Source organism: Schistocerca nitens, chromosome 8, assembly GCF_023898315.1.
Source record: "Schistocerca nitens isolate TAMUIC-IGC-003100 chromosome 8, iqSchNite1.1, whole genome shotgun sequence".
Taxonomy (NCBI): Eukaryota; Metazoa; Arthropoda; class Insecta; order Orthoptera; family Acrididae; genus Schistocerca; species Schistocerca nitens.
Window position 1 is genome coordinate 397,529,401 of NC_064621.1, and position 21,525 is coordinate 397,550,925.

At 43.2% G+C, this 21,525-nt stretch overlaps 1 protein-coding gene across 1 annotated transcript in view; it reads left to right on the forward strand.

The window, feature by feature from the left end:
• Nucleotides 1-16,037: 16,037 nt before the first annotated feature.
• Nucleotides 16,038-21,525, forward strand: part of LOC126199585 (uncharacterized) — a 33,333-nt gene continuing 27,845 nt past the window's right edge. Inside the window, exons 1-2 of the mRNA XM_049936510.1 lie at nt 16,038-16,089; nt 19,210-19,359. Of these exons, the coding sequence (XP_049792467.1) occupies nt 19,212-19,359 (148 nt within the window). The 5' untranslated portion in view covers nt 16,038-16,089; nt 19,210-19,211. The remainder of the gene's footprint in view (nt 16,090-19,209; nt 19,360-21,525) is intronic.

Sequence of the window (21,525 nt, forward strand, 5' to 3'; positions counted from 1 at the left end):
TCTACACATTAAAATCAGATCAAGACTAGCTAATAAGTTTTTTAACGTCTTCATCAGATCACGTCTGCCTTCAGCTTCGGCTATCAAGAGACAATTAAGAAACGAATAGAAAACCAAAAACGAGTTATAATGTTAGTAGTTTCTCTGCCGTCGAGCGCTCATACCGCTGCGACGGGATATTTTTTATCTGAGGGAACGAGTGTAGCGCGGCGAAATTCAAAGTCCCGCTACATCGCCCCCTCGACTGTCACGCTAAAACATTTAGCGTAGCAGGCTAGCAAACCTAAAAGTCAATATAAGCATATTTTCATTGGAAAGGCCACGTGCATCCACTTACTTTCTAAACCTATATACTAAATACAATTATTACAGTTTGGATCCTTTGTACACAATTAATATATATATTTACATACAGTTTGTTTGAACAAGCTGCTCGCCAACGCAGTTAATGCTGTGTGCTCCCAATGCATCTCTGGCAGCACGTAGTCTTTGCGCACGCGCAGTAGCATCACTGAATTTCGCGTGCGGCAGTTTCAAAATCGCTGTGCTATGACAGTCTTGAACAGTATTCACTCTCACATAGTGTTCATTACAAGTTGTTATTCCAGCATAAATGGCGTGTTAAGTCCGGTGACACCATAAGATTGAGCGCGTGCGTGATCTGAAGCAATGTCTATGTCTTCTGTTACGACACAACACTCCAGGTCCTTGTGCGTTTTCATGACTATTGTTTTCGGGGCATATATGGTCGATGCAGTTTTTAGCCTCCACATCGCCTACGACAGGTGCTGAGTTTATTGTCTCCTAAGCATCTGAAGGCCGGCCAGGAACAACGGCGTCGATGTTCGCAAAGGTAGGTGTATCATCACGTTGTTTACACTCGCCAACAAACGTTCAGTTGCAGTGTGAAAATCCACATTATCGTCGAAGTAAATTGCAGTTTATATCGATTTACAAACAGTTATTTGGTTTATGCACCATAAGTTTCACAAATAACACAAAATTCGTCGTTTATAACGTTCACAGTTTAACACAGTTTGCAACACTTTTTTGCCATATTTACATTTTAACAAAGTTCACTTTGTCCAAGCATGTTTACATCGTTAATTCTGAAAGCTTACATTTCGTGGTCACATTTCAAAATATGCTGACAATATGCAAAGTTTTAATACATATAGAAATACATATAAATTTACAAGAATCTGCATGTGAAATATTTACACTAAAAATTATACTAAGTCCCATTGGCTTTCTTTTATTGGGGTATTAATTTTTTTTATTCAGGTTTGGGCGTGCCAAGAGATATCAGACTTAACATTTAAAGCACGGGCTTTGCTTCATTTATTATTTATCTCTTTCTTTTGATTCCATATCTTGGCTAGTGGTTGGCCAGGCTTGTAATGCCATACTCAATTTTCTTCATGTCTTTTAATTCATACCTGAAAGTTTACTGTCACACAATATATTCTTACATTCCATAAACAAACAATACCCAGCTGCAGGAGGTGGTAGGATAATGGAGAAAGAAAGAAAGATAGACTGGAAGAAACTATTCACTACCTAAAAACTACCAAATCCTACAGCTAATACATAAAAAAAGAGAACATAGTACATTATAACGTTTGCATCACCTTCAAGGGGTGTATGAAAGGAGGTGCTTACCGTTTACCAAATCATGGGTAAATGTAAGTGTCCTTACGTCAAGTCTGTGTAGTGTAACATCATGACAGATTCTGTGTTTGTGTTCTGACTGTTCATATGACTAAGTGTATTATACATTAAGAAATCCTTGCATGAGTAAATCACATAGCTGGTCAGTACTTCCTCAATATCTCCACTTCTTGTGGATACCGTCTATACAAATGGAAAATATATCTCACAGAGATTGTTTCTCTCATAATGTGTATTACATAATAACATATCAAATTTCCTCTCAAGAGTTCAACCATGAACTTTCTTCTACTTTAGTGAAGGTTAAACATCATGTATGTGGTGTATATACACTCCTGGAAATTGAAATAAGAACACCGTGAATTCATTGTCCCAGGAAGGGGAAACTTTATTGACACATTCCTGGGGTCAGATACATCACATGATCACACTGACAGAACCACAGGCACATAGACACAGGCAACAGAGCATGCACAATGTCGACACTAGTACAGTGTATATCCACCTTTCGCAGCAATGCAGGCTGCTATTCTCCCATGGAGACGATCGTAGAGATGCTGGATGTAGTCCTGTGGAACGGCTTGCCATGCCATTTCCACCTGGCGCCTCAGTTGGACCAGCGTTCGTGCTGGACGTGCAGACCGCGTGAGACGACGCTTCATCCAGTCCCAAACATGCTCAATGGGGGACAGATCCGGAGATCTTGCTGGCCAGGGTAGTTGACTTACACCTTCTAGAGCACGTTGGGTGGCACGGGATACATGCGGACGTGCATTGTCCTGTTGGAACAGCAAGTTCCCTTGCCGGTCTAGGAATGGTAGAACGATGGGTTCGATGACGGTTTGGATGTACCGTGCACTATTCAGTGTCCCCTCGACGATCACCAGTGGTGTACGGCCAGTGTAGGAGATCGCTCCCCACACCATGATGCCGGGTGTTGGCCCTGTGTGCCTCGGTCGTATGCAGTCCTGATTGTGGCGCTCACCTGCACGGCGCCAAACACGCATACGACCATCATTGGCACCAAGGCAGAAGCGACTCTCATCGCTGAAGACGACACGTCTCCATTCGTCCCTCCATTCACGCCTGTCGCGACACCACTGGAGGCGGGCTGCACGATGTTGGGGCGTGAGCGGAAGACGGCCTAACAGTGTGCGGGACCGTAGCCCAGCTTCATGGAGACGGTTGCGAATGGTCCTCGCCGATACCCCAGGAGCAACAGTGTCCCTAATTTGCTGGGAAGTGGCGGTGCGGTCCCCTACGGCACTGCGTAGGATCCTACAGTCTTGGCGTGCATCCGTGCGTCGCTGCGGTCCGGTCCCAGGTCGACGGGCACGTGCACCTTCCGCCGACCACTGGCGACAACATCGATGTACTGTGGAGACCTCACGCCCCACGTGTTGAGCAATTCGGCGGTACGTCCACCCGGCCTCCCGCATGCCCACTATACGCCCTCGCTCAAAGTCCGTCAACTGCACATACGGTTCACGTCCACGCTGTCGCGGCATGCTACCAGTGTTAAAGACTGCGATGGAGCTCCGTATGCCACGGCAAACTGGCTGACACTGACGGCGGCGGTGCACAAATGCTGCGCAGCTAGCGCCATTCGACGGCCAACATCGCGGGTCCTGGTGTGTCCGCTGTGCCGTGCGTGTGATCATTGCTTGTACAGCCCTCTCGCAGTGTCCGGAGCGAGAATGGTGGGTCTGACACACCGGTGTCAATGTGTTCTTTTTTCCATTTCCAGGAGTGTATATCATTTCTTTGTATAAAACATAAATAAAGAACATAGTATTATAATTGACAGTAAAATGTCTCTTTCTCAGTGTCCGTTGCTCGATGTCACCTGCACAGGTGGTCGCTGCTCCTTTGCACTTACCTTGCATAGCCTGAAAAGTTCAAATGTTGTCTTCAACATAGATGTAATTTTGTCATCTGTTCGCTTAAGTGGAGGTGTTGTACGAGTCGCAAAAACAGCTTTTGCTTCCTCAGGGTTTTCTGTTGTGTGTAAGCATAATAAAGGCTAACATGGCACTAAATTTCATTTTCGTAAAAAAAAAATTTATACAAATGTATTCACATGAGGGCTGTGTAAAAACTATATTTCTTTCAACTTAAGTTCCTTAAAATATCATTCTCCTGTCTGAACACGAACTATAAATGTTTTCTTCCACACAGTGGCTTAACAAAACTTAACAAAAGGTTACGAAGTTACACTTCTGAAATCAATTAAAGCTAATGTGTTTCCAAGTTACATTCTTATTACACTTCTTTCCACAGCTGTAATCATCATTATGTTCACTCTGCTTTTCTTGCATTCGTTCATCTTCAAGGGCACTGTAAATAGATTCACCTTTAACGCCTTGTACTCACGTGTTTTAACTCATCACAAATGTTTCCTCTCAAACTGAAATTCTTATGTAATCTTAAAGATGTAGACTGTTTACTCACTTCTCTATGTAGCACAATATTACCAAACATTCTCACTCATTCCTTACTCACATATTCATCATAATATATATATATATATATATATATATATATATATATATATCCTTATACATTAAACATATTCCTCATCAAACATAATATATCACATACGTGGGGCACTTCCATTCTCATAAACTTCCAATAATATTTTCCTCAAATAATCTCTTGTCTCCATCAACTACTTCACAGTAACTTACCTTCTTATATTAACCTAAATATTAACTCATTCATACTGATCATTCATTCTTACGTCCTCATTCATTCTGCTATATACATATGTCATTACTGATCTCAATAGCTATTATTTCCTCTCATTGTAGTGCCTTGAAATAACTAACTAGTTGTTGATTCACCTTATAATTTACAATTAACAACCAATGTAACCTGCGTAGGTCTCATTCCTATATGAATATCTTTTCTCATTCAGTAAGTGTACTCACCTGGGTTTACCTTCTCTTCATAATTATGTGCACAAGTGTAACTGCAGTATATAATTTCCATAAATGAATGTTTGTGTTCTTAGGCTGTATAACTTAATGTTCGTGTATTCAATACAAATATTTATGATCTCGTTTTCACAGCAACTTGCTCATGTTCAACTTAGTTATCAATATATTATGTTGTTTTAGTGCACAAAGGGTTTCAAATGTCTGTGGGGATGCAGCCCCCTTGGCTTGTGAGATAACGGGTATTCTAGGGAGTAACAACCTGGGTGAGGTATGCTTGCTATTCTGAAAGGACATGAATATAATAGCTGCCATTTTCTGTTCAGTTGTTTTAACTTTGTAGACTTGGGATGTGAACGCAAAAGAACAAGGTCATCAACCTGATAGGTTTGTGTGTTTGTAACATGTTTGTCATTCTTCTCTTTCCTGATCTTGGCTTTATTGCACAACATAGTGAATGCTGTCTTACTTTCTCTTCCAAAGGTGTATGTGTTGTGGATGCGGTTAGCTTTGAAATGGGCATAGCCCACTTGTTCTGTTCAGGTTTGTTTAATAATAATTCCTGTGGTGGGTATCCTGTCGAGGCATGAGGCAAATTGTTTACTATCTGCTCAAAGGGTGCTAAAAATTCGATCCACTTTGTGTGTTTGTGAGGTGAATGTATTCTCATGAATTGACCAAACTCTCTAAAAATCATTTCTACGGGGTTCCCTTGCGGGTGAAATGCTGATGTAAGAATATGTGTGATGTTATGTGTGGCAACAAAAGATTTCCATTTTCTTCCCGTAAAATAGGGTGCGTTATCCGTGATAATGCTGTGGGGTTTGCCAAACCTTGTAAAGTAACTGTTAGTCAAACGTCTAGTAATAGCAGATGCGTTGACAGTGCGGATAGCAAACAATTTTAAGTATTTTGAGAAGACATCAAATACAGCAACGATGTATTTCACACCTCCACGAGCTCTGGGATAAGGTCCGGCGATATCCAACGATACTATCTCCAAAGGTCGGGTTGGTACAATAGGATGTAATTCATTCAAAGATGATCGGTTGGAAAATTTTGCTTTTTGGCAGATGATACATTTACGAACAATTTGCAACACTCTCCGACGCAGATTGGGAAAATAACAGTACTGTACTATTTTATCAGTGCATTTGGTGACTTCGTAGTGTTCCCAAGTTTTGTGTGTGAACAGAATAAAATCGTCAACATACGCGTCGGGTAGACAAGCACACCAATGGTGCGAGTCTGGGGTACGCCTATGGAAAAGTACATTTTTGTGTATTGTGTAATATTTTTGTAAATGTGAAGAAGGATCTGTACGTAATTTCTTTTTGATATTTGACCACCTGGGGTCGCTGTCCTGAAGTGAAGCAAAGTTCTTGCACATATTGCGGTAGTATGGGGCGTATGTACCATCATACATAAGTAAGATGTTAAAGTCTGATGTTTGCTCGGAAAGTTCCGAAAAATCCTGTATGCCTTGGGGCAAACGGGACAGGGCATCGGCTACTACGTTTGAGTTACCTTATAATTTCGAAGCTGTATTCTTGGAGTGAAAGGCACCACCGGGTGAGCCGTGAATGAAGCAATTTGCATGATAGCAAGAAAGAAAGGGCTTAGTGGTTTGTGTATATGCGAGTATGTTTACCCCAAAGAAAGTAGCGAAACTTACGGAATGCCAAATAATGGCAAGAGCCTCCCGTTCCGTCACCGAGTACGACCTCTCGCACTCAGTGAGCGTGCGGCTCGCAAAACTTATCGGTTTGATGACAGATTGTCTTGATTCGGATTGAATTTGAAATAGAAAAGCTCCAAGGCCGTATGATGACGAATCCGTGGCTAGGCAAAAATCTGACGTCATGTTAGGGTGGCAGAGGAGGGGTGCGTTCACCAATGCATCTTTAATAGCCTGAAAATCAGCTTGGCAAAACTCTGTCCATCTCCAAATTGCGTTCTTTTTCAGTAAAGTTAGCAGGTGAGAGCTGTTCAGAAGCTGTTTTGAAACAAACTTCCGAAAGAAAGAAGATAAACCTAAGAATGCTTTCAACTGTTTGCGGTTTTGTGGAGGACGGAAATTACGAATAGCATCAATCTTCTTAGAATCGGGACGAATACCTTCCGGCGAGACAATATGGCCTAAAAACTTGATTTCACGCCTTCCTACTTTGGACTTCGAAAGATTTACTGTGACTCCAGCTTGTGAAAATTTAAATAAAATTTGCTGTAACAGATCAATATGTTCCTCCCACGTATTTGTTGCCACGACAATGTCATCGACGTACGCCGTGACGCGTGACAACAAACACGGGCCGAGAACGGCGTCAAGCGCCTCGATGAACACGCCCGCGCTTACGCGCAAACCAAAAGGCAACACACAAAACTGATAACTGCGTCCTTCACAAAGGAAAGCAGTGTATTTACGACTGTCATTGTGAAGGGACACCTGCCAGTACGATGAGCGGAGGTCAATATTAGTTAGGTATTGTACATTATAAAATTTTAGCAACTGTTCATCCAAGTTGACGGGTCTTGTGTTAACTGGTATAATAATTTCGTTGATTTCACGTGCGTCTAGCACCAATCTGACATTGCCATCTTGCTTGCCTACCGCCAGGATAGGACTGCAATAAGGGGAATGTGATTTTTCTATGACACCCCAGGTCAACATACGCTCGATTTCACGTAAAACTCCAGGTTTCTTCGCCCATGGAATATTATAATGTGTCCTACAATAAGTCTTATGTGGCTTAACATCCATTTTGTAGCTATAACCTCTGATTACACCAGGCCTCTCACTGAAAACTTGTACATAGTAACATAATAATTTGTACAGTTCTTGTTGCTGTTGTTTCGTTAAATAGTCAGATTCGACACATTTCTGATACAATAAATCCTGCTCAGTCTCCTGATAGTCTGAATCTTCAGGAGTTAAATTACATACACTAACTATGGTAGGATATACCAATTGAAATTGACTTACTTCGTAATGTTTTTGTCGTGGTTCAATCGTCTTGTTAAGTTCAACATTAATTAGTTGTTCTCCTACGGATAATTGACATATGCCATTACTTAAATCTATGATTGCTTTGTGTTCATTAAAAAAATCCATCCCTAGGATGCAGTGTACGATAAGCTTGTCTACAATCAGAAAATTACACTTGAACTGTGTATTGGAAAATGTGAAGTTAACAAGGGCTTGCATGCGTATGTTCTTAGATTTAGTGCCTGTGGCACTAACCACGTGGTAATTCTGTACAGGTAATGTAGGTATGTTTATAATTTGTTTCAATTCATTATAGAATGCGGTTGACATCACACTTGCAGCAGCACCAGTATCGAATAAAATTTGTACATCATAATCGTTAAACTTAACCCATGCCGTAGCTTGTATGAATTCTTTAACACAACTGTCTGATTTAATGTTTATCTCGTCGGTTAATTCCTGTTCTGCTGTCATTTTGTCGTCGTACCTGAGGAAACAAACCGTCTCAGCCGTTGCGCTCTTACAACACCTCACGACCGAAACACGTGCGCTTAGCTCGGTCGTCGACTGTTTTCCGTCGCCTGCTGTGTTTGGCCGGGTTCATTGACCAGCTCCACTATGTTTACATTCCGGCCGGTTGGCGCCCACGCGTCAGCTGATGGCGCGCCGCAATTGTTATTGCTACTTCGTGGCGGGGAGTGCATGACTGTACTGGGGAAACGGCGGTGGATTCCGTGGAGGGTTATGATTTGTCATGCGCCAATTTTGTGTGTTCCACATATTCTGTCGGTGATTGTTGGGATTGTTATTGTTTTGGTGGTAATTATGTCTGTTATATGTCATGTTCCTGTCAAAGTAGCCCGGGTTGTACCGGTTATTCTCACGTCTCCTATTGTTGTTGTTGTTGTACTGTCTGTAATTTTCATTTTGCTTGTAGTTACCATTTTGATATGGGTGATAATTATTGTTATTATTATTATTCCACGAATTTCTGCGGTTGTTCCTACTGTCATACACGTTTCCATTTGAATATGTTTCGCGCGCAGGCATCGTATTGTGTCGCGGCGCGGACGGATGATTCCACCAACCACCGTCACTACGGTTCCTTTGGGGTGGGTGCTGATTTTGGTTACTAATATGAGTAAAATTTGAATGGCGTGAATCGCCTCTGTAAACTACGTCCATTAGATCTAAGAAGTTTAAGAAAGTCTTAACGTCATTCTCCGGTACTCCTATTAATCTGTCTCGGTATGGAAAGGGTAAGTGGCTCTTTAAAGTGTCAATTATCGCTGGCAAGTCGGCTGGTTTGGACCAGTACAGTGTCTTGTCTAGGTACCTCTCAAAGTATTGTCTTAATGTCTCTTTTTTAGGGTCATAGGTCTCGGGGTTGCACACTTCTCTCCTTAGACTCTGTTGCTCATTCTCGGATCAGAATTCGTCCAAGAAGGCTTGTTAGAACTGATCAAACGTAAAGCACCGCCGTTTCATAGCGGCACCCCACTTAGCTGCTCGTCCTCTCATGAGATTAGTGACGTATCTGATTTTCTCGACTTCTGACCAACTACGTGGAAAAGCGCCGTCAAATGATCTAATAAACACAGTAGGGTGGACTTTGTGCTTGTCCTCACTGGAAAATGTCTGGAAATGCCCATGTCTTACAAACGTGTCATCGGCCATGCCGGTTGGCATAACTGTATTGACGTAGTTTGTGTCACTTGCTACTCTAGGTGTCGTACCGTAATATTGCTCGTTTGGTGGAAAAGAAAGCTCCATATTGTAATTTTGATTGGAAATAGGTGATTTCACAATAGGTGTTCTGTCTGTGTCATTAGCCATGGTCTTAGCTGTTTTGTCGTTTCCTAGCGATGCGTTTGCACCAATCGCCAAACACGGCACAACATTGTCTCGTAATTTTGTCACTTCGTCTTCTATGTGTTTTGTCTCGTCTTTAACATGTGTCTTTGTTTTTGAAAGTATGTCCTGTGTAATTGTTTCAAGTTTTTTGTCCAGATAGTCGTCACACAATTTACATTCATGTACAATTCTCTCGGCCATGTTGGTGTCGTTGTTTAGTGACGCGAGGTCCGCTCGGTCTTCTAATTCTTCTATCTTTTCTTTGAGGTGGGTTTGTTCAAGAACTACCATTGTGAGTTGTTGGGTAATATTTCCCACTTCTTCAGTCAGCTTTTCTTGGGTGGAGCTAGCTGAAGTGTGGGCCTGGGCTAACTCTTCCACACGAGTGTTCACTTCCTGCTGCACATTAACTATTTGAGTTAACTGATTCTCACATCGGGTGATATTGTGTTTTGTTTCGTGTGTGAATGTAACCAAAGTTTCTTCCTGTTTAGTGACTCGATCGGACAATGTCTCAAATCGCTGGCTGAGCTGTTGAGTGGTGTTATTTAATTCTGTCATCTGTTTTGTCGTTCGTTCAAAATTTTCGGTCATAGTATGGTTTAATATGTCAATTTTCTGACTAACGTCTCGTTTCATGTCTGCAAATAACTCTTAATAGTCGGTCCAGTTTGTCAGTTTCCTGTGTCCGATTTGTGTCACATTGCTGAATTTGTCTCATATTCGGTTCTGACATTGATGTTAACAATGGCGCTGACGGTCTAGTCTCGCGTCCATTCCACATTTCGTCATTTAAAGCCGCCATCTGTGTATTATCACAAATGTTGCGAGTTTGAGGCAAAATCACTGCATTGATCTGTGAACTCGTCCATGGAGGGAAACGCGGACTTTCTTGTTGGTTGCACGATGAATCTAGTTCACTTAACTCATCTGCCGAAACTATCTCTACCTTACCACGTTCCATTGTAATAGGATGTATAGTCGTAAGTCAAAAGGGAATAATATGAGTCTGATTAATAAAGATCTGACTCAAATTTAGGTTGAAATATTTTCTCGTCAATGTAAATGATTGCTGTATTGCAAACAATGGTTGAGAAAGATGCAGCAGGGCGGACAAAATTTTTCGTAACAAATGACTGTTTGGCGGTCATATTTACGATCTTCATATGCAGCTACAACAATACTATAATTACCACAACCTACAATAGAGATAGATAATTTTGGAAAAATCTAGAAGAAAACTACAGGATGTGTGGAAAGGGAAAAATGGATTCCGCAGTTGGCTATTGAATGCTTGAATGAAACATAATTGTGTGACTCACCATTAAATTTTCTGTCCTGCAGCAGCTGGTCAATCACTTCTGCGTAAATCGTATTCGTCAAAATATGGATTTTCTTAATACATCTCCATCGGATAATCACCAAAAGGTCTCCCAATAACAGTTTTGCATCAATATATGCCATGAAAAGAAAACAGATTGAATTAGTTACAAAAATTCTTTACAATATTGTGGTATAATCATTTGCTTAGGTACAATAAAGTTGGTGTTTTCATTACCCTTTAAACTTCAGGATTTTTGGTTATTCTCTGTTGGGAAAAAATACAAATTAAAGTTTCAAATTTGCTCAAAAACGACACATCCGAAAATTGCGTCCTGTCACGGTCGCCAGTTGTAGTGGTTAGTTAAAAAAAAGAGAGAAGAAAAGAAAAAGAAAAGGTTGAAAATGTGGGAAGAAATCGTAAGTGAAAATGGGTTTTTTAAAAATCGTTAATGACCGTGAAAAAAGGGAAAGAATGAAAAGCAAATCGGACTTCGTATTACAGAAAAGCTATAGTTGGGGTGGTCCTTGTGGCGTTTTTGAACAAAAGTTAAACCAATTTCCACTACAAAAATTATTGAAAAGAAACAGAGAATAACAGAATGTAACTGACAGGGGGAAGTGGCGTAGATGAGAGGTCATCCTTTACCAGGTTAACTTGTCTTCTTTCGGGCGGCGTCCAGGTCTTCAAAAATCTCCTTCATTTCTGCGTGAGAAGTCTGCTCCGAAATCTTGCAATAGTCCAGGAATCACTAATTTATACCAATTAAAATCATCTTGATACTGTATGCCATTTAATTTACTTGGCTACTTCCATCCTCCGAATTTCTTAACAACTTCCACAACATGTCTACACATTAAAATCAGATCAAGACTAGCTAATAAGTTTTTTTAACGTCTTCATCAGATCACGTCTGCCTTCAGCTTCGGCTATCAAGAGACAATTAAGAAACGAATAGAAAACAAAAAAAGAGTTACAATGTTAGTAGTTTCTCTGCTGTCGAGCGCTCATACCGCTGCGACGGGATATTTTTTATCTGAGGGAACGAGTGTAGCACGGCGAAATTCAAAGTCCCGCTACAGCGTCAATGGGAAGAGGAGTGGCTGGCAGTCGGTGAAAATAAGCTGCGTCTGGTCAAGGCCACCACGCGGCCATGGCGTACGTCCTACCAGTCATGCAGGCGGGATGAGGTTCTCCTCACTCGCCTCCGCATCGGGCACAGTTCCTTAACGCATGGTTTTTTACTCCAGCGGGAGGACCCCCCAATCTGCAGTGCTTGTGGCGTCCAGATTACTGTCCGCCACATTTTACTTGACTGTCCTTTATTCACTGACCAGAGGGCGGTGGTTTCCTTGCCACCGGATTTTCCTTCTATTCTGCATGACGACGCAACGACTGTGGTTAAGGTCTTACGGTTTTGTGTCCTGTCCAATTTGTTGCCTCGGATTTTAGGGAGAGGATTTTAATGTGCTGCTGGTTGACTGGCTCACCCAGGTTTTAGGTAAGAGGTCCGCCAGTCACGATTACCTACTTGATTCACTTCGATTTCTGTTCTCTTTTCCTTGTGTTTCCTTTCCTTTTTTAGTGCGTTTCTTCTCCTCTTGTTTTGCCTCTGTATGTGAGGATTTGGAACTGCGCCAGGTCTGTGTCTTTTAGCCGTTCTCCTTGTTCGCTGTCCGTCTTCTTCCCTTCACCGCATGTGTTCCTGTTTCTATGCGTTTGGGCGCTGATGACCATGCTGTTTAGCGCCCGAAGACCTCAAACCACACACACCTGTTTTTCGGCGGGTAAAGCATCTGGGGTTGCCAGTAGAAGCTGTGTTGCAAGGGCTCGCTAGTACTGTCGTGTTAGCGTGCTATGGACCATAGATGTTTAGTTTCTTGCTAATAGTGTCTTTGGTCTATTATGTTTCCATCTATGGTTGTGGTCGTAGTTACCCAGAGAAAGGATAAACGGGTTACGCGAGTGTTTCGTGTTTCTGTACAGTCGTGTGGAGAGTTTTTGGAATACCTGCAAGATGGTATCTAGCCGATATTCCCGGTGAAGATCCGCGGTGCGTGTGTAGTGCGGAGTGTTGCTTATGATTCTGAGTACTTTGTTCTGTATGAGCTGCAGACGGCGCAGGTGTGTGGGCGCAGCGTATCCTCAGACAGGGGCCTGCGTACGTCATCAGGGGTCGAATAAGTGTCATGTACATGGACCTGGACACCTTCTTATGCAGTGTGCTACGCCTGTTAAGCATAGGGTAGAGTTGTTTGAGCCTCGCGTTTGCTTTGTTGGTCACGTGTTGAATGTGGTCCCCCAGAGTAATTTCCGGTCCAGCCAGACACCGAGGTATTTGACCTTATCGCGTAAACGTATTGGGCGTGCATGTAGTGCTATTGGGTTGCAGTGCTGATATTTGCACGGTAGTTTCGGTCTTCTAGTGAACAGAACAGCTTCGCACTTGTATACGTTTACTCTAACACGCCATTTCATCAGCCAAGGCTCCGCCGCTCAGAGTGCAGTCTGTAGTCGTGAGTTAATGTTAGACGGCTTCCAATCTTGAGCAAGGATGGCAGTGTCATCCCCCATAGATTGCCACCGTCGTGTTGCGTGTATCTGGGACGTCGTTAATGTAGAGGTTAAACAGTAGGGGCCCTAGGATTCTTCCTAGGGTTACCCCTGCCTGGATAACATGTCGTGTCGATTGTTTGCCCTTCACGTCGGTGTAGAAACTCATGTCCTTGAGATATGAGTGTATGAAACGTACGAGCCCGTCGGAGAATCCTGCGTCGCTGAGTTTGCGTATGAGGCCGTTGTGCCACAGACGATCGAAGGCATTTTCGATGTCCAGGAACACCGCCCCAGTTGTTTTGTTTGTGTTGTATCCGTGTGTTATGCTTTTAACGACGCGGAGGAGTTGTGTTTTCGAGTGGTTATTCCTGAAGCCGAATTGCTCCGGTCTCAGGGTGTCGTTTGTACTGCAGTGCCTAGTGAGTCGTTTTAGTATTACCGTCTCAGATATCTTGCTGAGCGCGCTCAGCAGACTGATGGGTCGGCAATTTTGTGGGAGGGAGTGCCATGCGCATCCATGACTGCGGCTGCGGCCGTGGCAGAAATTTTCACTGACGTCTTTACGCGGCGCTGGCGGTGTACATACATGTACGTGACAGTAGAAATCTACAAACTGCTAATATTACATTACTTCCTATTTACATTGCAAGAGAACTGATTAGAATTAAGATAAACAAATAAAGCAGTCAGTTTCGCCCTGGGACCTTGGTGTGGGCGAAAGGAACTGGCCGGCAACCAGCCTGGATCTCGGGAACAATAGTCCAACACCGGGGCCGGAAGGTCTTCAGTGTGCAACTTTCGGACCAGGAGGTTCTGCAACATGCCAATCAAATTTGTCCCCGACTAGTTCCCTAACAGTATTTTCCGTTCGTCTCTCCGCACCACCCAGTCAGAGCAACACTAGTCTTACACATGTCTATTGCCCACAGCCGGGTGACCAACAACACACCCTCAACAGGAGTGACTTACACCAGATGTCGCCTAGCTCCAGAAACTGCCCTTCCTGGACGGTCACCAATCACGAGTAATTCCGGATGAAGATGAAGACATGCCAACGTCTATCTTCAGGTGTTCTAGGAATCGGGGTGATGCAAAACTTTTTTGGATGTGTGTATGTTAGTCTTAAAAGATCTATAATTTTTAGTATTTTAAACAGCTGTTGCGCGCAAGCGACAGAAATAATGAACAAGAAGCAATCGCAAACAGTAGTCTGCTAATGTTTTTGGCCACCTAAAATGGCGGCAGACCCCGGCCACTCTAGCTTCAAAACAACGTACAGCCTAAGTCTGTAATGCCAGCTCCCTTCTTTTGTTACGTCCGTGGTTATCCATCTTCGTATCGTAAATCAATGACGTCTTCCAGGACGTCATGGGTCAAAGTGGATTGGTGGAATCGGACATTGCTCATGATTATCTCCGAATTCCCATGAATTTATAATTTTACAGCACAAGGTTAAAAATATCAGTACCTGCAAAATCAGAGTGTGTCAGTGTTTATATATTCGCAATCCTTCTTACTATATATGGCGACTCAAGATTCACCTTCACGTTTCAATGTAGTTTGTGTTCCCTGATTAACTATAGATTCTAATGTAATTTCTCACTCTGTGTTGGCGTAGCGGACATGAAACATAACTAGACGACATCACTTAACATCCAGATAAATGAGTAGCAGCCAGGCAGCTATATCGTCACACGTGGCATGCCATTCATCACATAGCATGACTTGAACATCATCCATAACGAAGAAATCGATTATCTTGCCAAAGAAGCCACAAACCCCGGAACTTTCATCGATCCAAACTTTCGCCCTCTGAACTCTACCATCTGGCCACATAGAATCCCTTTCGACAATGCCAAAAGGACTGGAACGTATCTCAACTGTTCAGGGGAAGATATTACGCCTATGTTCAGCCTGGTATCCCACGTAGTCCTTGGTCTCGCGAAGTTCGCTTACCCAGATGGCTAATGTCTACTGTCTGCCGTATGGGATTCAACATCGGAAGGTTTCCAATGCACCTCTATCGCATTGGTATCAGTCCAAAACCGCTCTATGGCTGTAATAACACTACAGACAGCGACGTAAATCACATAATCTTTGCATGTGCGAAATAGGAAGGCACAGACAATCCTTTTTTATAACAATTACGTCGTCTGAAAGTAGAGTTTCCTACGAGTGCCCCCATTCTTTCTTTGATTAATGCTACATGTGTCAAGGAGCTTTTCAAATTTTTACGAGCTGTCGAGATATCTTCGTAAATAGTAACTGAGCACCGGAAAATGTGTTAGCTGTTACGTTAATAAGTATTTTACGTGGATAGTTATTTTAATTTAAGCTTTGGACATTGTATTTCTAGTGCTTCTATTTTTTCAATTTATTTATTAACTTGTACTGTTAATTTTTAGTGTTGTTATATTTGTATCACCGTTATGTCATCAATGATGTGTTGTACTGCATGTCTCTTATTTAACGTTGGCCGATAGCTGCCGGTGGCTAAATAAATAAATAAATCACATTGCATGGGATTTCCGACCAATCAGCGATCGATGGATCGATCGTTGCAGTCTACGATTGCTGACAAAAGTGCGATCTGTGGAGAGATTGCGTGATCTGGCAACGGATTGTTGCTATGCACCGCGCCTGTGCGGGAGCCCTAAAGCGTTGTAAGAAGGTTCGATACGACAGCTGGGGTGTGGTTTCCAGGACGACAGTTTCAACACGTTCGCCGTCAGCTGCCGAGATCTCTCGCCGCTAACCATTCTGCAGTAAGTACATTCTTTTCTGTAATCTTTGACACCCTCGGTGAAATGATGCCGTCATCTATCACCATACAAAATAATATGTGCGATTATGTAAGTGTTCTCTGCCTTCCAAAGAATAAATCTGAATTTTAAAAGTTTCCTACTAACAGCGGTTGTAAATTTTGTTGTGACATTTATTATGCGATAGTTTACAATCGGTACCACAGTGCCGTATTCATCTTAGTTCAAAAAGAAACTGTGACACTATTTCAGCCGTATGGGATCTGTTGAAAGAAAATTTTGAGAATAATATCATTGCAAACTCACAATATACTGAAAAAGTATTTCCGTCTTTTGTGCATTCCAGTACTGTTATTGTTGTGGTCTTCTGTCCGAAGACTGATTTGATGCAATTCTCCACGCTGCTCTATCCACGTCTATTCATCTCCGAATAACTACTACACGAAAGAATTTATAAAGTTTGTGGATTTTGCCTTTCGGAGAATGTTACCTTCTATTGAAGATTTGGGTACAATCTCGACTTACTATTAGTTCAGTTGCTCTATAAATTGTGTAGTTATCCGCTTTTCATTTTTTACTGCTCGTGGAGCCGTCTTGTACTACTGATGTTCTTCAGTCTTGTCGTTTCCAGTTAGGCTGCTCAAGCGAAGTGTAAACCTGGCCGTGAGGGAACACAAACAGTTAGTTATTCGTGTCTTCAGAGTAACTGAAGGCACAGCACTTACGTGTAACCATGTACAGCCCGTGAAATTCTGCCCGATGAAAGGATACAAGAGAACAAAATAACAAAACCACCCTTGGCACGCTATTCCTTCAGTAGATCCGAAATACACAGTTACCCTTCGTCAATGTAATAATGCCACACTGATCCTGTGGCCGTGGAAGAGATTTCTTATTGCGAAGAATTCATTCTGCATCTTGTAGTGAATGGTTGTTATGCTAACATATCTTATTCTACTTTTCCTGTAATAATTATTGGGCTAGGTAAGCAATAGCTGTACACCTGATTAAGAAATTCGAGTACGTTTTCATATGACGTTTTTAACTGATAGCATGATAATAGAATTATTATTTTAACATCTGTTTATAACACATATGTTTTGGGTCTTTCCATCTTGAAGTGTGTATTCGTATCATATTCGAAAATTAAGGAACGTTTACTGTCATTTAAATACTGCCAATTCGGAAAGATGTTACACGAATTCAGTGTGATCTATTGATTGACTACAAAGCCAAAGAAATCATTGTTTTGTAGTCGTTCGATTGTGGGTGAAATCAAACGTCAGTGGATTCCAAAATCGTTGATCTCGCCAGCTGCGAAGTGCCTGCCGTTAACTCTATTTTTGTATGCAACAGGATTTCAAGTTAATCAGGAGTTGTGTCCAGAGAGGTTTACCTGATCATGAAATCTACCCAGAGATCTACCTACTATTCCAGTTTTAGTACAACATTCCTCTTGCCGTCCATATCGCTGTTCCTCTTGACCCAGCCATCTTCCCCGTACTGTCGTCCTTCCCTTTCTGAACACATGATCCGGGATCCCCTTCCCTCTTTTACATCCCACATCATTTCCAGAATACTCTCTCTCTCTAATAACCTTCTAAGTTACTACCTGCTCCACAGCCCTCATGGGTTAGGGGATGAAATAAGAATAAAGGGAAAATGTAGCCGATCGTTGTCTGCTAGGTGTGGGCTTCATTTCGGCGGGAACAGCACCTTTCACAGATTTAAGAAAATTTTTTTAACTCGCTGGTACAAGTCGGCCCCGGAGTTTTAAAATAGTACATCTGTATTAAATCGCAACGAACTATAATTTCCTGCAGTGCTGGCACCAGGAACTGTGACACTTCGTGTCGACTGTCTTTTGCCTACGAATGTTTGCTATCGCAGAGAGCTACTGTATAACGGAGGTTAAGTTGGGCGTCGTTCCGAAGTTGCGATCAGTGTATGTCGCCTTCTGTTTACGACTCAGTTGTATCTAGTAGCCTGGCGATGTCTCATGTTATGTGTGTCAAAGAGAAATAGATAACGTAAAGACTGCTTGAAAGTGAGCGGCTGTATAACGCACTTTCACGAAATCTTCCATTGCTACCAACTCAGGAGCCACGGACCGATTAGCTGCTATTGTGCTAATGTCGCACGGAAATAACGTTTCGCAAAGACTTATTACAGGAGCCGGCAGAAGTGGCCGTGCGGTTAAAGGCGCTGCAGTCTGGAACCGCAAGACCGCTACGGTCGCAGGTTCGAATCCTGCCTCGGGCATGGATGTTTGTGATGTCCTTAGGTTAGTTAGGTTTAACTAGTTCTAAGTTCTAGGGGACTAATGACCTCAGCAGTTGAGTCCCATAGTGCTCAGAGCCATTTGAACCATTTATTACAGGAACGTTTGTGCTCAAATATGTTGTTTATTTGCAGTAACGAATATGAACTTAAATCAGTCCAGTTGCTATACAACTCATTGTGTAGGAGACACATCGCATTTAAAGCGTTAACTAAACATGTAACTAGGTGTCTCATGTCACACCGTGTTTTGTTTTTCCTAACTCTTCGGGAAGTCGAACTAGGACGTTACTCCGGTGGGCAGGAATATTTTCATCGTCAATGATTTATTAATTAATACAGGACACATTTTTACCGAGCAGCTACAATGCAACTGTTTGAACGTTGCAGCTGGAAGTGGTTGAGAACAAGACGAATAGTAACTAAGAGTACAGACTTGTGAAGCTATTTATCGAGCAGAACTAGAGAAAAAAATGACAGACGGTAGCACCTGTTGTTTGTATTCAACTTCGTGATTTTAATGTTTATATTATAGGAAATTACGCTTTAAAAACCTGAATTTCAGAAAAGTGTTGTGTGAAAAACGATTTATCATTGTGTTTTATCGCAAGTTTTCAAAAATAAAAGCCTGTGATTTTTATGACTCGGAGGGGCTTGGGGTGGGGGAGGTTGTATGGTTGAGAAGGTGCGTTCAGCACCTTAAGTTTTAGAATTTAAGCTCTTGTTTGGTGCCCAGGTGGAATACGGTGCGTTGTAGTAAACGACGACCGGCTGCACTCCCAAAACATCATCGAATATATTACAAGGCTTCAAGCTGTGAGCACCCCGTCTGGCTTATTGCAGAGATGTCGGAGCCGGAGGACAAGTGGGTGCCGAAGCACCGCACTAGCAGCCGCCCGTGGTTGCTGGGACCACCCGGCGTGACGCCAGAGAAGCACTCCTGCCTACACGACGACTACCCTCCGCCCGTGACGATGCGGCCCAGCGTCAAAGGTACACCAAATAGCATATCTCTCATGTGCTGTTTTCTCTCTCTCTCTGACACAGAACGTACAGAGAAAGCACTTTTATTGAAGGTAGCACAGTATACAAGAAGTGAAACAAATTCAATAGCGGTTATACAAGACTGGGTCAAAGATAATCAGGAAGTTACTAATAGTAGTTCTTGTTACAATCAATCTTTGAATGTTCGATGTTCCAAGCGCTCTGGGTACTGCATGTGCTATTGCTCCCTCTGAGGCTCCCCTCACTGGCACTCATCTCGAGCTTGCCATGTCTTTCTCTTCCTCCTACACTGCACTCTTTAATGTCAATGTCTCCTCTTCCCTGGTCGAGGATCTCTCCTTCACGGAGGAAGACGGCATCAGTGCCTCAGTCGACAAACATGGCCGCCTTTCCGAGTGTGCCTGGTCGGGCGTGACTCCAGTCAATCCCTGTCTCTCGCGATGGCTGCCCACTCTGCTCCCTGGTGTGGCTTCAAGACTATGTCGTTTCGAACATACACAGCTCTGTGCCTTTCCTCCCCCCCCCTCTCCCTCCCATTGCAGCCTGCAGAGCAGAGCACAGGAGGGGGGAAGAGGGGAGGAAACAAAGAAGCTGGAGTGTGGCAAGTTCGCCCGACCAGCCTGGAAGGGGTTCAAAATGGTTCAAATGGCTCTGAGCACTATGGGACTTAACATCTGAGGTCATCAGTCCCCTAGAACTTAGAACTACTTAAACCTACCTAACCTAAGGACATCATACACATCCATGCCTGTGGCAGGATTTGAACCTGCGACCGTAGCGGTCGCGCGGTTCCAGACTGTAGCGCCTAGAACCGCTCGGCCACCCTGGCCTGGAAGGGGATGCAGTTGGACTCTTTCTCACAGGGAGAAAAGGCACAGAGCTGTGTACATCCAAAATGACATAGTCGAAGCCACGTCAGAGAGCACAGTGGGCAGCCAGTGCAAGAGACAGGAATCAACTGGGGTCATGCATGACCAGGCATACTCAGATGGAAAGGTGGCCATGTTTGTTGATTGAGGCACTGATGCTGTCTTCCTCCATGAAGGAGAGATCCTTGATCAGGAAAGAGGAGACATTGACATTAAAAAGAGCTGCGCAGGAGGACATGACAAGCTCAAGATGAGTGGCAGCGAGGGCAGTGTTAGAGCGAGCAATATCACTTGCAGTTACCCAGAGCACTTGGAACAACTTGGACAACACTGGGGAAGTCAGTCAGCGGGGGGTCCCTGGAGGGGGAAGAGAAAACTCATCAGCTGGAGGAGTTTCTGATGTACCTGTGGGAGGGAGATCATCATCAAGCGTCCAAGCTGCCTCGAATCTGTTGATGGAGACAGTTTGTGGCTTACCATGTAAGAGGATATCAAAGATGTGGGTGGAGTGATGGAGCACTTTGTGGGGGCTAGAATAAGGCTGTTGGAGAACAGCCCACGCACAGTCATCATGGAGCATTTCATAGTCACAGTGCTGTAAGTTCTTCTGACATGGGGCAGTGTAGGCGCACAGGGCTGGAGTGTGGATATGAGAAACGTGAGTGCACAGACATGCCCGACCAAAGTTAAGAGCTCAGAAGGAAGACAAGGCTTGAAGTATTCAATAAATTCAGCAGACAAAATCAGAAGTTCACCGTAAAGTATGTCAGCTAGTGAAGCCTGCAAGTCCTCCTTGAGTGCTGTGTAAATTCTGAGCAGAACACAGAGGAGGGCCTCTGACATGGAAGTAGACTTACACATTAGCGTTGTTTTAAGGGCACAGTGCCTGCTTTCACCCAATCCATTAATTTGGGGATGGTAAACAGTTGTGCAAAATTTATTGGCAATGCACAACTTGTGCAGTGTGCTGAAAAGGACAGTTTCGAACTATCGCCCCTAATCAGTAGTAATGTAAGAGGGGCAACCAAAGCAAGCAATCCAAGAGCTGATAAATTCACAAGCAACAGTGTTGGCAGTAATGTCCGGGATAGGCACAGCCTCGACCCACCTCCTGATGTGGTCAATGATAGACAGTATCTGTATGCGACCAACTCAGAGGAAGAGGATCGGTGAGGTCGAGATGAGCATGTCGACACCATGCTTTGGGGATGTCAATTGACCCAGCAATTGACCCAGTGGAGGTTTGGTATCGCATCCATCTTTGCTATGCCCAAATGAATTGGTC